Source organism: Nannobrachium achirus, assembly GCF_963921795.1.
Source record: "Nannobrachium achirus genome assembly, chromosome: 10".
NCBI lineage: Eukaryota > Metazoa > Chordata > Actinopteri > Myctophiformes > Myctophidae > Nannobrachium > Nannobrachium achirus.
The window spans coordinates 4,690,385-4,708,160 of NC_137819.1; the positions used below are offsets into that span (position 1 = coordinate 4,690,385).

General features: G+C 40.8%; 1 protein-coding gene across 1 annotated transcript; it reads right to left on the reverse strand.

The window, feature by feature from the left end:
• LOC308292363 (leucine-rich repeat-containing protein 69-like) lies at positions 1-17,776 on the reverse strand (the record flags this gene model as incomplete). The annotated part of the gene is made up of 7 exons (XM_080734676.1): positions 1-108; positions 4,078-4,257; positions 6,541-6,642; positions 11,448-11,519; positions 14,921-15,116; positions 16,011-16,083; positions 17,770-17,776. The coding sequence occupies 7 exons, from the start codon at positions 17,774-17,776 to the stop codon at positions 1-3; spliced, it is 738 nt and encodes a 245-aa protein (XP_080590802.1).

A 17,776-nucleotide genomic window follows, 5' to 3' on the forward strand; every position in this document is an offset into this window, starting at 1 on the left:
TTATGTGGGTGCAACAGCATAGTAGGAGTGTCCGTGTCTGTTGAAGCATCTGTAGGAGCAGAGGAGGACCCGCACTGGGACTGTCAAGGAGCTCCTTATCTTCATGTCCTGAGAAATACACACATGCACACTAGGACATTAACGAAAAAGTCGACTGAGTCGACTTCATTACACAAGTTGACTCCCACCAGAGAAAGTCGAAGTTGGAAAAAAAAAAAAAAATTGTCTTTTTTTCTAACATTATTTTTGCTCCATGTGTGCGTCTGTACAGCATTCAAACAGTAGGATTGCTTATTGTCAAGGACGTAATGATCCAATAATTACAGTGCTACATTACATTTGGTATGACATGGTTCTATTGTGAAAATAACCGATCTACTGTGAGCATGTAGATCGGCTATTTTCACAATTTCTGCCTTTATATATTTGACAATTTGGACAATGTTTAATTGGCCATTTTAGAGGTATTAAAAAGTCCTTAAATTGGCACTTTAGAAATGTGAAGATACCCTAGTCTAGTCTATACACTTAAACTTTACGTTGGTTTGTTTACAGTTGAGTGAGAAAACAGTGTTGCACATTAAGTTAATCATCTGGGGACCCCCCAAAATAATAACGATAAAGTCGACTTCAACTAAACTTTTGACTGAGTCGAGTCGACTTGCAAAAATCGTTAATGCCCTAATGCACACACATTTTAACCATTTGTCTTTCATAAAGGAGAAACATACAGTACAGGGACACAAATATCATAGGTGCGGTACGGTCGGTTACATTCACAAAATCATGGCATAATGTCTTCATGATGCGACGGGCATGTGACTCAGTACTCTCTACAGCAGGGGTTCCCAAACTTTTTTGTCTCAGGGCACCCCATAAATATTTTTTTAATCCGAGGCACCCCTACATTATAATTTTCATTCCCAGCACCTTATATTTATAGCATTCGGGTGGAAAGCTTGTCCAAAACCGTTCGTTTTTTATTTATCATCTATAAAATGTACTAAACTAGTGAAAACAGCAGATCTACAAGCACACAACGCCTCGCGATGCGAGGCGTTGTGTGCTTGTAGATCGGCTGTTTTCACTAGTTTTGTGCGACGGTCTTGTATGATGAAGCAGGGCAAAATACGTACACATTTAAAACTTGGAGATACAAGGTTTCTGCCTGACATTGACGATATTTTAGTGATTATGTTGCGAGGAAAATGTTGAGATAATAGCCATTTTGGTTAGAACTGACTGAAAATAACTTTGTACTTTTCAACTTTGTAAAATCAAGTTTAAAATGAAAGTGTCCAAATAAATCCCAAATATTATCAAGTGATCTTGCGGCAGCCCCTGGACCAGGGGTGTCAAACTCATTTTGGGTTGAGGGCGACATTGGTCAAAAGGTGACTTGAGCTGGGCCGCAGCCAGCGCACGAGCACACACATCCAGCTAAGTGCCATTAAGTGTGCATATATATATATATATATATATATATATATATATATATATATATATATATATATATATATATATATATATATATATATATATATATATACAATAAACATATGTGTGTATATATGTAAACATATGCATATACATATGTACACACACACACACACACACACACACACACACTTTCCAAACTATTACACTCAGTGTGAATGGCTGTTATACCAGCATTGTTTTTCAGTCTGTTGGCAGTCAGTTCTATAACTACAGTACTTATGAACAATAGCTAATTTATGCAATTTGAAGTGAAAGAGATTGCCTTTTTAACATTCCAACATTCCAGCATTTACATAAGCAGTTTCTGTTAGCTAATGGGTGGCTATCTGTAGTTATGGTTGCTAATAATGTGTGGCTATTGTTCTGAGGTTTCAGCTATGATCACCTGAGACTCCAGAGTTTCAGCTTGTATAGTTACACTTGTATTATGCAGGCCTACTTTGCTTGGCCAATAAAATCATGTTTTATTACTAATCTGAATGGTAGTGTATGTTACAATATAACAATTGAGATGATTGTGTTTAGTTTTCCTGCTCTTCTATTGAGACAACACACACACACACACACACACACACACACACACACACACACACACACACACACATACATACATAAGATTTGTAAAGTTCAGTGTGAATAGGCCTTTACACAGCATTGTATTTCAGTAACTGACTCACTACTGTAGCTACTTTAATTATAGACACTGAAAACAAACAATGCATTTTTAAGGAGCCCAATTAAAACATTGAAAGTAGAACAACTTAATTTGAAGTTATACATATTCTTTTCTACTATTAACGCATTCGCTGCTTTTTCAAAATGGCTGCCAAGTACCAGGATGCCTCAGTCTCCATAGACTTCCATGTAATTCATAGTGCACAGATCATGCATGCCCATGCCTAGATCATGCACCATGTGTGTGCACGCAGTTCACAGCTTTTTTTTTCAAGATGGCTGCCGGGGGTACGTCGCGAGCCGCATTGGACCTCTTCGCGGGCCGCAAAATGCCCGCGAAATGGCAGTTTGACACCCCTGCCCTGGACTGTCACGGCACCCCAGGGTGCCCCGTCACCCACTTTGAAAACACTTGCTCTACGGGTATATCCATAAATAAATAAAAAATCATATATTTTAGATTCATTGTGCATGCGGTGACATATTGAAAAGCTTGATTTTTTTATGGCATACAACTCATTAAAATCAAAAATCCATATCTCAAAATATTGGAATATTCCACACGACCACTCAAACGAAGGATGTAGAATACAGAAATGTCAAACTTCTGAAAGGTTAATTCATGCACTCAGTACTTGGTATGGAATACTTTTGAATAAATGTCTTCATCAATGGAGCGTGGCATGAAGGTGGTCAGCCTGTGGTATTTGACAACACAACACAGATTCTCTGTGGGGTTCAGATCAGGCCAGTTTGCTGGTCAGTTAAGCCCAGTTACTAGTTCTGGCTCTGTGGGCACTGGGCAGCTAGGTGCCAAGTGCTTCTGGCTAAAATAAATCATCATCTCCATAAAGCTTGTCAACCTACGGAAGCACAAAGTGCCCGAAAATCCCTGGGCTGTGTTGACTCTGAACTTAGCCTCGGAAACCCAGGCTTCTTTTGGCGATAGGAAGAAAAAGAAGCCTGGGCGATTGCGTTATGATCACTGTTGGAGGAAGTGTAGAATTTCCCTAACCAATCAGAGCGCAGAGAGCGTCGCACCGAATGTGTTGACGTCATGACGCAGCAGCGTAGCAGCAGAGGGGGGAGGGGGGAGGAGAACACATGCTATTGGCCAGAGACTCGCGGAGAGGTTCGCCGCGCCCGCCCATCTGCCTACACAAACTGGTCCGCGTTAGGTTAGAGTGCTCTGAACTTGATAAAACACAGTGAACCAACACCAGCAGTACAATGCAATGCTGGTTTTGCCCACACTGTGTTTTATCCCATTTAGGCCTGAACAAATTATTACGCAATATTTTATGCTTTAAATATAAAAAAATAGCAGATATACAAGCTCACAGCGCGGCACCGAGTGCCACGCTGTGAGCTTGTAGATCTGCTATTTTTGAAAAAGCCGTGAAAATGTGTGCAAATCTTTATTTTCAAAGCGAACGTTTGTAACTCAAATTTTGCTTCTGGGTGGTCCCTGGAACGAAATAGTTTGAGATACGGGTCCGTGGCTAAATTCATATCATTTTTGGGGTCCTTCACATGAAAAGGTTTGAGAACCACTGACATAGTAGTCTCTCAAGAACAGACTAACTGCGCTCCAGTTAAGTGAAAAGGACCTTTTCTTTGACGATGGCTGGCCAGATTGCTGACATAGAAACATAGGTTTTTTTCTAAAAATCTTAGAAGGATTCAAAAGACACTTATAGAATCGGGTCAAAATTTGAATTTTCACAATTTTTAAAAAATAGCAGATCTACAAGCTCGCAGCGCGGCACTCGGTGCCACGCTGTGAGCTTGTATATCTGCTATTTTTTAATATTTAAAGCATACAATATTGCGTCATATTGTGTTCAGGCCTTCAGAGTCAACACAGCCATGGAGTGGAGTATGAATGGGCCCTTCCCCTACCTTCTTCAGGTGGATGAAGTGCACGCTCTCCAGCCAGCTGGAGAGGAAGGGGCCCCGGCACAGAGCACAGCGCCCCCTGTGGGCCAGCATGGAGGTCAGAGCGGGGTAGCAGGGGAGGGCCACATGGACCGGGGAGTACTTATTCCTGTCCTCAAGCAAGACAAACCTGGCAACCAACTCCTGGTGTAAACAGGAAACGCAAGGGTAAAAAAAGAAAAAAAAACATAAAAACATAACGCCCAGACTTCCTCCCAGTGGCGTCAGTTCAGAAGAAGGTAAGGTAAGGTATGGCAACATGACTGGTGTCGTCGCGCGTGCAAGACAACTGTCATGTTGCCATACCTTATAGCAACAGGCATGATACATTTGTTTTAAGAAGTATATTCTATTTTTTTCCCCCAAAATGTCTAGGGCTGGATATGGCAGTCTGGAACAGTTGTTCAAGTGTGACTAAACTTGGCATACGGTAATACAGTAAACGTGCCACAATTAACAATAATGAATTGCACCTGTGCAGGTGACCTGCGAATATACTATTCTGTCAAGATGGGGAGAATAAAAGTGTGGAGAAATAATTATAATACCTTGTTAAATGTTGCATTTGTAGTTCTTTTTAATGTAATTTAACAACATAACCAGCACAGAGAGACAAAGAGACATTCATGGATTTATTTTTTAAAGTAACTTGTAGCCTGCATACCCCTGCCATACCCAATTGACGCCCCTGCTTCCTCCCCAGTCAGGGTTCAGAGTTTGAATTAATATAGAAGTATTTGCAACAATGACGCAACGCACAGAAGAATAGCCCTACCGAAGGCCTTAACCCATTTAGGCCTAACCTATAGTTAGGCCCAAATCAGAAATTTGCCTACAAAAACAAATATGTTGATGCACACTAAAATGTGTACCCGGCCTGAATGGGTTAAAGGAGTGTAAATCCCTACCTTCCTTTAAAACGGCTCTGAAAAGCCACTTACAGGTGGCTGCTACTCTAAACAGAACATGTAGCCTATCCTTACCTCCCCTGACCTTTCTATTGTAAAAAAAAACATTTATTTTTGCATCATGTTTTTACAACAGTTTTTTCTTATTTTTTCCTGCATATACTGTGTTTTCAAATCAGGCCCACTTTCTAGTCCGACTAATAGCTCTGGTCCATAGCGTTAGTGGAGTTCTCCCTAACGCTATGTTCCTCTACCTCTGCATTCCTTGGCAAAAACGGCAAACCCTGCCTGACGGAGACACTTTTCCTGGTTGAAGACTGTTTTTACGAAAAAGCGCTTCCAACGTCTCAGAGCTGAATAACACCAAATGAGACTAATGCTCTGGTAATGCGGTGCATTTCGGTCCTCTGACCTGCGCGGTAGTAGTGAGTTGGCGCCGTGATGGCGACGACAAATAGTGAAAAACTGGAAGAAATGGAGTCTCCATCCGGTGGAATATTTTTAATTTTACCCTTGAAATGTATTTTAATCGTGTGGTGGGGGGCTCAGACCGCATCCACTAAGTAGAGTAAGCTTTCAACTGTCCACTGATACCTTTGGTTTGGTGAGGGGCGAAACAGTTTTTGTTATTTTCGGACCAGACGGCGGGGTTTTCCGGTTTTGCCAAGGAATACGGAGGTAGAGGAACATAGCGTTAGGGAGAACTCCACTAACGCTATGGACCAGAGCTAGTCCGACTAGAGAAGGAGCCAGGCCTGGAGGCGAAGTAATTAAAGCAGGTTATGTTTGGAATTGTAACAGCTGAAATAAATAATATATCAGTATTCCGGTATTAACCTGTGGGCCGCATTAAGTGAAGGTGGGGGGCCGCATGTGGCCCCCGGGCCGCCAGTTGCCCATGTATGAACTAAAGTTTGATTCGATTTGAGGAAGAGCAGTGTGTCTTGAAACATTACCTAGTAAACTATATCTTTGGGAGCAGTAATTTGGTGTGTGAACTTAACCCATTTAAAGCCTCTGACTTTAACGGATTATAAAGTCCACGATGCCACCTTCAGGTTCCCATTCACTCCCGTTATCTTATTTTGAAGGCCAGAAGTCCACAACGTAAACAATTCCGGTCTGACGTCATCGCATCATTCACAGGAAGCGATCATGTTTACGTGGTGCCATGCTGGATCGCATCGGAGCTTTTCACCATGTGTTATATAAACGAGCATTTGCCTCCATCTTCGCTTCTAAAGTGTAGTTTTGAGATAATGGATATTAAAGATGAGATCCCCCGTCCACCTCAATGTTATGGGATGACTATTTTGTGCCCGTGGAGCCGTGATGATGAGAAATCAGCGACGATTTTCGGCTCGGGGCCTTCCGCCATTGTACCAGGTACTGTAATCGCCGTTACAGTAATATATTACTTTTCACGAGTATACTCGGGATTGGCACCATGTGATCCTTGAGTATTTTTCACGAGTATACTCGGGATTGGCGCAAAATGAGTTAAAAGGGTGGACGTTACCTTCAGTGGGAGCACCTCTGCAGGCTGCCGTGATGCCAGCGGCTCACAGCTCACAAAGCTGTTTCCTTCACAGTAGAGCTCCTGCAGCTGCAGCTGATGAAACTGGACCCAGTGGGACACAATGCGTTCAACTAGGGCTGTCACAATTATTACATAGTCGTCTAATCGTGATTATTTGACATAATCGAGATTATTTTTCACAATCGTCATAATCGTTTCATGTCAAAAATAGTGGAAATAGCAGATCTACAAGCTCACAACGCGTCGCATCGCGGCGCGTTGTGAGCGTGTAGATCGGCTATTACCGCTATCAATGTTCTTTTTTAAGTATTAAGTTGTCAAATATGTCAGTAATGTCTTTGTATATTTAGCTTATGTGTCATATCGACCATGTGTAACTTCAAAGCCTAAAAGCCAAACAGAAATGTAATTGTCAACGACAAAAACACAATTAAATCGTTAATCGCAATTATTTGAGAGAAAATTAATCGTCATGTAAAATGTCATAATCGTGACAGCCCTACGTTCAACAGGTGAGCCTATAACAGCACTTTAATGCCATTCTTAAAGGACCATACCACTGTTTATTCACAGTTTCATTCATATATCAAGCATAGAAATAAATTGTATGTTGAACATTTTCAGTTATGGCTAAATGAAACCAAATGCAATGCCACAACTCCTACACATGGGGAATGCCCCATAGGTCGAACTCCCGTTGGGTCGAACAGCCTCGGCAGGTTAGATAATCACCCGCGAGCGTCGGCACTGGGCAGGTTTATAGATAATCACCCGCGTCACGGTTACTGAGGTTAGAATTAGGGTTAGAGTTAGGCATAGTTTTACTGAGGTAAGGATTAGGGTTTGAGTTAGAGTTCGATCCAAAGGGTGTTCGACCTCTCCAGGTCGTCCTCAGACGAGCCTTCCATCGTCGCTTCCAGTCATCCCGGTTCTCCATACATATGAGCCAGCTCGTTGGTACTTTGTGCTCCTACGTCTTTCTTGAGTACATCCACGTATGTTATTGTGGGACGTCCTCGTGATCGGTGCCCATGTGTTGGTTCCCACAGCACCAGTTTGCTGGCTAATACAGTATCTGGATAAAGTCCTGTTCGCAATTTGGTGTTAGGGGAGTTTCTCCAGTCAGTGGGTCCCTAGACATGAAAAATCACCAAGGTGCTCGTCCGCCATAGTGCCACGAATGGCGCAATGGCCAAATCAAATATGGCTGCCATCGGCTATGATGAAAATCCAACTTTTCTGTTTCTGGGTGTATATGCACATGTTATACCTCTATTTGGACTAATTGTGGTGTGGGGAATTCATTTCTGATATTGTTTTGACCATTTTGGGTGATTTGGACCTCAAAAGGTCATGGTCAAGGTCATTTTGCTATTCCAAAGACTGTGGGCCATAACTTGGCCATTGTTAGGAGTAAAAACATGTGCAGTAGGTCTAAATCAACTAATGTTGACATGTATAATTCATTTCTGACATTATTTTGACCATTAAGGATCATCTTGTCTTTGAAATATCTATGTCAATGCCATTTTTCAAAAAACGATTTTGTTCATTACTTGCACTTTTATAGTATTTTTTGTAAGTTTGTTACTATTTTATAGTAAGTTTGTTTTGTTTATAACAAAAAATATACTAGTGAGAAATACAACAAGTAAACATCCACATTTAACTTTAAAGGGGGGTTTTAAATGGGTGTTTAAATGAGCAAATAAGACTATTTAAGAATAAAAGTGACAAATAAAATCACACAACAAAAGCACACACAAAATTAAATAACAATTTCCCTCAAAGTGCACCAGTATTGTGATTGTGTGCATACAAGTTAGTCTGATGTGTTTTTACAGGATGGATTTGCCATTGTTCCATGGCAAAATATGATGCACCGATATCCATCAGCAAGGCAGCCATATCCTCGAGAGTCGAAGTGTTCCTGGCGTCCATCCATGTTCCATTGGTTCTAGTCTTTCCTCAGGTTCCTTGGCTGTTGCAAGCAGGTGGCAAGACATGCACTAGAAAGGTGCCTTGTTGGTCTCAGCAGTTGTACTCTGCTACAAATGCTGTGTCTTGTTCTGTCAAGGTCTTTGCCTCTCCAAAGTTTGTTAGATATTGTATTCGGTCAGAAGCCAGCTGCATGCTTAGTCCCCACCTGGCCCATGCAGTCATCTCCAGTTTCCAAGGCATATGTCCCCTGATCACTGTCTTGGCTAGTGGTGCTCCAAGATGAGAGACTGCTTGATACTGTAGAAGCATGTGCCGCTGCACACCTAGTGCCATACTGCTACCAGATCTACTTAATCCCCAGTGCTTGGAAGTATCACTACGACAACTCTCTGGGGTCCACTCATAATCCTGGCGACCCATTATTCCCTCCATTAGGTTAGGGTTATGGGTAGGTTTAGTTATAATAGGGCCAGTTGACTCCACATGTACCAGCAGCTTGGTGACAGCCTCCTCAATCTAGTTCAATCTTTGGGATCTCTTCACCACCAGCCCCTTTTGCAGGGAGCCACTCATCATCAGAGATAACAGAGTCGACAGACGCACCCATCCCTCATCAACTTTACACATTCTGGGTGTCTGAGGAGAACACCAGCTGTGTGTTCGGAATATGGTGTCCATTCAAGCTTGTGGCAAATGCTACCCACATTGTTGGGCGACAGTGGCTCAGTAGGTAGAACGGCTGCCTTGGAATCTGAAGGTTCCAGGGTCGATTTCTGGCTCCTCCTGCTCATGTGTCGAAGTGTCCTTGAGCAAGACACTGAACCCCTAACTGCTCCTGATGAGCACCTTGCATGGTTTCAGGGTGTGAATGTACGTGTGAATGTATGTGTTAATGGGCGAATGTGAAATACATTGTACAGCGCTTTGGAGAAGAGTGCTAAATACTGTAAATGCAGTCCATTTACCATTATCAGCTCTGTTGTCTCTGTTGATGATGTCGCTAGTGGAGAAGAGATCACAGACATCTTGAATAGGATTGAGGAGGCTAACACCTGGTGCATGTACAGCCTCCATTATAACTAAGCCTATCCCTAACCTTCACTAAGCTAATGGTTAGAATAATGGGATGTCGGAACTATGAGTGGACCCCAGAGAGTTGTTGTCTCCTTCACATTACTGCTATACTACAACCCATATTTCCAAGCACTGGGGATGAACGAGATCTGGCAGCAGTATGGCACTGGTGAGACTCACTTCCACTGCATCAAGCAGTCTCATCTTGGAGCACCACTAGCCAAGACAGTGATCAAGGCATATGCCTTGGAGACAGGAGATGACTGCATGGGCCAGGTGAGGATTAAACATGTAGTTATGGCAAAGACCTTGACAGAACAAGACACAGTATTGGTAGCAAGAAGTACAACTGCTGAGACCAACAAGGCACCTTTCTAGCGCATTTCTTGCCACCTGCTTGCAACAGCCAAGGAACCTGAGGAAAGGATCCTATGGAGTGGAGGGAGCAATAGGGGTCATTAGCCGTCCTTTTGTTATTATTTCAATGTATGAAATTTTTATCCAGACAAGTGACTTTTGTCCCCGTACAAGTGAATGGGAAATATACTTGTCCAAAGGACAACTGCCTCAAAAAGTCAATGTCAAGCTCTGATGGATGGAAGGAGCACTTTGACTTTAGTACACTCCTGCCATGTCTGAAGCAAGACACTCGACACTGATGGAGTTCTGTGCGTCATATTTTGCCATGGAACAATGACAAATCCATCCTGTAAAAACACCTCATACTAACTTGCATGCACACAATCACAATATGGTGCACTTTGAGGGAAATTGTTATTTAATTTTGTGTGTGATTTTGTTGTGTAATTTTATTTGTCACTTTTATTCGTAAATAGTCTTATTTGCTCATTTAAACACCCATTTAAAACCCCCCTTTAAAGTTAAATGTGGATGTTTACTTGTTGTATTTCTCACTAGTATGTCTTTTGTTATAAACAAAACAAACTTAATATTTAATAGTAACAAACTTACAAAAAATACTATGAAAGTGCAAGTAATGAACAAAATCGTTTTTGAAAAATGGCATTGACATTGATATTTCAAAGACAAGATGATCCTTAATGGTCAAAACAATTTCAGAAATGAATTATACATGTCAGCATTAGTTGATTTAGACCTACTGCACCTGTTTTTACTCCTAACAATGGCCAAGTTATGGCCCACAGTCTTCGGAATAGCAAAATGACCTTGACCATGACCTTTTGAGGTCCAAATCACCCAAAATGGTCAAAACAATATCAGAAATGAATTCCCCACACCACAATTAGTCCAAATAGAGGTATTACATGTGCATATACACCCAGATACAGAAAAGTTGGATTTTCATCATAGCCAATGGCAGCCATATTTGATTTGGCCATTGCGCCATTCGTGGCACTATGGCGGACGAGCACCTTGGTGATTTTTCATGTCTGGGGACCCACTGACTCAGTTCAGGTGAGAAACTCCCCTAACACCAAATTGCGAACAGGACTTTAAGCCAGATACTGTATTAGGCAGGAAGCTCCTGGTGTCTTTGGCAGTGTCCTGCTAGTCTCATTCTTCTGGCAGCAATTTTCTCGCTCACCCTTGGTATTCCCTCATACAGGCTCTTGTTGGTAACATGTGCACTCTTACTGATGTTAAGTACTGCACCTAATGACATGTTACCCTACACATTGGTTAAGTCAATTGAGTCAATGTTTGAATAATTGAGGCAATGTTTGCTAACCTTTGTTGCAGGTTAATAAACACTCTTTTCTCCAGGGACTATGATTCTCATATCGTACTGAAATGAAGGGAATCCAATTAATGCTTTGAAAAAACTTGCCGGACCACCGCTATGGCCCATAAAATTAAAATAAGTATAACTGAGAAACATAGAAACATACCTCAACAGGAAACATGGACAACTCATTCCCAGCCACATCTAGGAGCCGCAGCTTTGACAAGGACCTTATTCCCTGTGAGAGAATCAAATAAATTCAATCAACAAAACAAAAATGATCTCATTCCCTGTGAGAGAGACAGAACACAAACGGAATGTCAAGTGAATAATACTAAATGAGGAATTTGATGTTAAGCCTTTCCTCTAGTTTATATTTGTAGTTTCCCCTTATTCCCTCATTGGTACTTCTAGGCTGATTCTCAAAAGCCAGTTAAGCCCGTTAGTGGTCTAGAGACCAGCCTACTGATTCCCCTGTGCTGAAGGTCCCCGGTTCAAATTTGACCAGAGACACTCCCCTTAAACCATTCAGGCCTAGAATTATTGAATGCTTTAACCAGTGAAAAATAGCAGATATACAAGCTCACAGCGCGGCACCGAGTGCCGCGCTGCGAGCTTGTAGATCTGCTATTTTTGAAAAAGTCGTGAAAATGTGTGCAAATCTTTGAATATATGTATTTTCAAAGCGAACGTTTGTAACTCAAATTTTGCTTCTGGGTGGTCCCTGGAACTAAATATTTTGAAATGGGGGTCCGTGGCCAAATAAATATCATTTTGGGGGTCCTTCGTATGAAAAGGTTTGAGCACCACTGACATAGTAGTCTCTCAATAACAGACTAACTGGGCTCCAGTTAAGTGAAAAGGACCTTTTCTTTGACGATGGCTGGCCAGATTGCTGACATAGAAACATCATTTTCTTTCTCCAAAAATCTTAGAAACATTCAAAAGACACTTATAGAATCTGGTCAACATTCAAATTTTCAAAAATAGCAGATCTACAAGCTCACAGCGCGGCACTCGGTGCCGCGCTGTGAGCTTGTATATCTGCATTTTTTTTTAAATATTTAAAGCATAAAATATTGCGTCATAATGTGTTCAGGCCTATCCCTATCATGGATAGGCCTGAACACCTAATCATGTCATGTTGATTATTTTGTTGTTTTTGTACTTCATTTGTAAACCTTCACTTTTTTCATGACTATTCATGACCATTGTATGTAAGTTTAAGTACGTTTGAGTATTTGAGTAAAGGTCTTTTATAAAATACTCTTTTGAGGGGTGGAGCTATGTATCCAGTCCCTGCGATTGGAGTAGGGTGGTTTGAGCACCACCCTACTCCCAGGTGTTATGTTTTACCATCAATTAATGGTCCTGTATATAAGGGGTTCTTTGTCTGTTACTACAACTTTTACCTGAGTGATGAAGACGTAAAGTCGAAAAGTTGCAGTTGCCTTTAATAAAAGTACGTTTTTGGAGCATATAAACAGTGAGCGGGAGTTCCTCTCCTTCCATTAAGTGAATAATACTAGACATTGTCATATTAAAGGAGCTATAGTCAACTTTTTCTTGAAAAACGGATGCTAAAATAAAAATAATGTAAAAAAATAAGCTTCATATATGTGTTTCTATTCAAAAATGACCACAAAAAGCGTAAAATAATGATAAAAAAAAATCATTTTGGCCATTGCCAGACGGACACTTTGTTGACATTCTAGTCTATAGACTAGGATGTAAACAAAGTGTCGGCCCTACAATAAAAAAGTTGACTATAGCTCCTTTAACCATTTGAATTAAATGCATCCCTATTCTGGGGTTAACATCTGGCAAAAAAGCACATCTAAAAGCTCGGAATTACTATATTTGTCTTTGAAGAGTGAAAGTCATAAGCTTCCAAAAGAACAAATACTGGGGCGCCCGCTGGCCTGGTGGTCAAGGCGCATACCACATGCTAGACTATGATGCCTGCTGGCGTCGCCGGTTCAATTCCCGATCCGGTCGACCTTTGCCACATGTCATTCCTCATCTCTCTCCCCATTTCCTGTCAGTCTACTATCCTATCAATAAAGGCATAAAAAAAGCCCAAAAACAAATCTTAAAAAAAAAAAAAACGAAAAAAGAACAAATACTCAAGCAAAGCACATGTGCTCTAAACATGTACTATACTGTAAGTACAGTACTCACGTAAATGTACTTTGTTACTGCCCACTGGGGATTGGTATAGATTGAGGGTCAACATGATTAATCAAGCCTCTCCACTTGCTTCTACCATAAGGTATAATATAATATAGCCCGGGGGTCAGCAACACACGGCTCTAGAGCCGCATGTTAGTGGCTCCCTGGAGCTTTTTAAAAAATGTATGAACATGGAAAAAGATAGGGGGGAAAAAAATGCATTTTTTTGTTTTAACGATTTTTTTATCGTCACTTTTGGGCAGAAACCTTGTATCTCCAAGTTTAAAATTTGTATGTTTTTTTTTCTCGCAAAAGTTAAGCCCTGCTTCATCATACATGACTGACGCACAAAAGTAGTGAAAACAGCAGATCTACAAGCACACAACGCCTCGCGGTGCGAGGCGTTGTGTGCTTGTAGATCGGCTGTTTTCACTAGTTTTGTTAATTTTTTAAATGATAAATACAAAACAATGTTTTAGACATACAAGGTTTCCACCCGACAATGACGATATACCGGTATAAGGCTTTTATATTTTTTTGCTTCTCCAGGCAGATTTGTTTTGGGTTTTTTTGGTCCAATATGGCTCTTTCAACATTTTGGGTTGCCGACCCCTGATATAGCCGAACCTCTGCACCAGCCCTCACACACTGACACACGCACCCACACATTCAACTGCACACACGTGTTTGTCATGTCTATTTGATTATCACTGTCTGGCCAAAACCTCTTAACTCCATTTTTGATTTTTTTTTTTTGGCATAAATCAGGGAGTTATTGAACTCCCTTTACATCTGAGTGTTGGTTATAATATTGAACCAATGGAAAGTAGTAAAAAGAGCTTGGGTCAAAAGCTCCTAACTCCACACTTTGTGAGAACAGGGGCGTCAATTGGGTATGGCAGGGGTAGGCAGCTGCCATACCCTTGTTCCAGGGGGGAAATTAAAAGTTACTTTTAAATATAAATTCATGAATGTCTCTGTGTCTATCTGTGCTGGTTATTATGTTCTTAAATTACAGTAAAATAACTACAAATGCTAAATTTAACAAAATGGTCACTATAACAAGGTATTAAAATTATATTCTCCCCATCTTGACAAAATGGTATATTCCAGGTTCCACAGGTCAGCTGTACTTCTTAAAATGTACTTCTTAAAATAAATGTATCATGCCTGTTGCTAAGGTATGGCAACATGACTGGTGTCTTGCACGCGCAAGACACCAGTCATGTTGCCATACCTTAGCCTTTTCTGAACTGACGCCACTGGGTGAGAACCTTGTATAATAAGCTCTATGTGGGTTTCCTTTCTCACCTGCACTTATTTCTGTATTTTAAAAATAATGTTACCTTTGTAACATTATCTAAAACAATTGGGGGGTTACGGTAGCAGAGGAGAGGCCAGGGGCACTCCAATGCCAAGAAGGGCCTCCTCATCCTTAGATCCATCCCTGCTCCATCAACCACCCACCTCTGGCAGTGCGGTCAGCCTGTTTCTGGCCACATGTAACTTGGTGAGTGCTGTGCAGTTGTACAGCTGCCGAGGCAGCCAGTACAACTGGTTGAAGTTCAAGTTGAGCTGGGTTAACTTTGCAAGATGACCCAACTCGACGGGGACCTCCTCCAATGTGTTGTCCACCACACTGAGCTGTTCAAGCTTACTCAAGCTGAGACATGAAAGAGAGAGACAGAAAGACAGACAGACAGACAGACAGACAGACAGACAGACAGACAGACAGACAGACAGACAGACAGGCAGGCAGGCAGGCAGGCAGACAGACAGAGACAGAAAGAAAGACAGAAAGACAGAAAGAAAGAAAGACAGACAGACAGACAGACAGACAGACAGACAGACAGACAGACAGACAGACAGACAGACAGACAGACAGACAGACAGACAGACAGACAGAAAGACAGACAGAGAAAGAAAGACAGACAGAGAGAGAGAAAGAAAGACAGAGAGAAAGAAAGAAAGAAAGAAAGAAAGAAAGAAAGAAAGAAAGAAAAAAAGAAAGAAAAAAAGAAAGAACGAAAGACAGAGAGACAGAGAGAAAGAAAGAAAGAAAGAAAGAAAGAAAGAAAGAAAGAGAGACAGAGAGACAGAAAGAAAGAAAGAAAGAAAGAAAGAAAGAGAAAGAAAGAAAGACAGACAGAGAGACAGAAAGACAGAGAGAAAGAAAGAAAGAAAGAAAGAAAGAAAGAAAGAAAGAAAGAAAGAAAGAAAGACAGAGAGACAGAGAGAAAGAAAGAAAGAAAGAAAGAAAGAAAGAAAGAAAGAGAGACAGAAAGAAAGAAAGAAAGAAAGAGAAAGAAAGAAAGAAAGAAAGACAGACAGAAAGACAGAGAGAAAGAAAGAAAGAAAGAAAGACAGTGAGAAAGAAAGAAAGAAATGTTGAATTTAATCTTGCCCTAATACAAAAGAAAGTAGGCTATTTTAAAGGAAAAACAAGTAGGCTATTTTACACACGGTATCTGAGATAACAAAGGTGCGTACAATATAGGCCTATAACGGTAATTGAGTCAAATGATTTGGGTCACATACAACTAACGATATTGCCTACCTTTGTATCTCTGGTGGAAGTCTTTTAATCTGATTGTGGTTCAGATTGAGAAGAATCAGATTTGGCCAGCCACCTGTAAAGCATCTGAGTGTTTGAATGTAAATTTAGTCTGTCTATTTTGTATTTTTTAACACAGCTCCCATACATGATAGGACTAACACACACACACGCACGCGCACACGAGCACACACACACACACACACACACACACACACACACACACACACACACACACACACACACACACACACACACACAGTGATAACATACCTACCACCTCAGGTGACACTGTTGTAATGTGGTTCCCAGAGATGGAGTTTCCTCAAGGACCCCAGATGAACCAGAACAGCTGGAATCTCCTTTAAAGCGTTATTTCCTAAATTAAGCTCTGAAAGCTTGCAAAGAGACAAGAGATTTTTTTCGAGAATACGCGATTTACAAGCTCATAGATTGGATATTTTTTTGAAAAAAACTGACAAATTTGAGACATTTTGAAAAATCCTGAAAATGTTGACATATGCCCAAAATATTGGCGCCAGGGTTATAATGTCGTAAAAAAAAGGGTTAGGGTAAAAAAAAAAAAGAAAAAAAAGACCAGCTCACATTAAAAATGTAAATATTAAGACTCACGTGCTGTAATGACAGAAGTTCAACAGGCAAAGCTGTAATGACATTATTGTTTAGCAAAAGAACAGTTAGGTTTTTTAATCTTGATACTGACGTAGGAACTTCAGAAATGTTCTTAGAACTCAAATTAAGAGAAGTAGCATGTCCTTGTAATGCTCTAATCACTAGTTTGGCCATATTGACAGGGCGTTTTGTTGATGTAGCCTACACCTTTACAATGCGGTTTCCATGGACATGTAATGCTTTGAGACCGCTTTGTTGGTTTTTAAAACAACAGTGACATCTAGTGGCACATTCTGCATTTTCCCTGTTCCCTTCAGTTGTTGATGGTATTTTCCCAGGATTCTTCCCTCTACTTAGTACTACTTTCACACATCTAAACTATTACATTTAGGACACTTCCTTCAGGTGCTGTACTAATAGCATCCCCTGCTCCTAATTTCTTAGCAGTAGTTGTTAATACAGCATCAGGGTATTTCTTCAGAAATAGTGTCAAATCCTGGAATAAATTCCTTTACCAAAAGATTTCTTCACGAATGTGTTTGTAAAGTAACACATCTCACAAAGACTGAAATTCAGTTTCCCTAGGAGAATCCTTGATAGCTGATGAAAGTTGGGGTCCCATTAAATTAACTATATAGGTTAAAACACACCAAAATAAATATGATTCAAGTAGCATGTGAGGGGTCAAACTATGTTTTTTTTTCATGATTCTGAATCCATTGCAAGCATTTGTTTTGCACAAAAAACATTCCTTGGGCTAAAAACAGCCCCACAAAAAAAAAAAAAAAAAAAACCTTAGTTTGACACCTCACATGCTACTTAAAGCATATTTATTTTGGTGTGTTTTATCCTGTGTAGTTAATTTAATGGGACTCCAACTTTCAACAGCTGTAACGGATTCTCCTAGGGAAACTGAATTTCAGTATGTGTGGGATGTGTTACTAGACACCTTTACAAACACATTGGTGAAGAAATGTTTTTGGTAAGGAATTTATTCCAGGACTTTATAAGATATCCCCTGACTACACTGGCATTAAAGAAGAGTCTTCATAATAACGCGCCTGCGCCTCTTACACATAGACTGGGCGAGCTGGGGTCGAACTGTCTGATTCCCAGACAGGCTCTCTACCACGCAT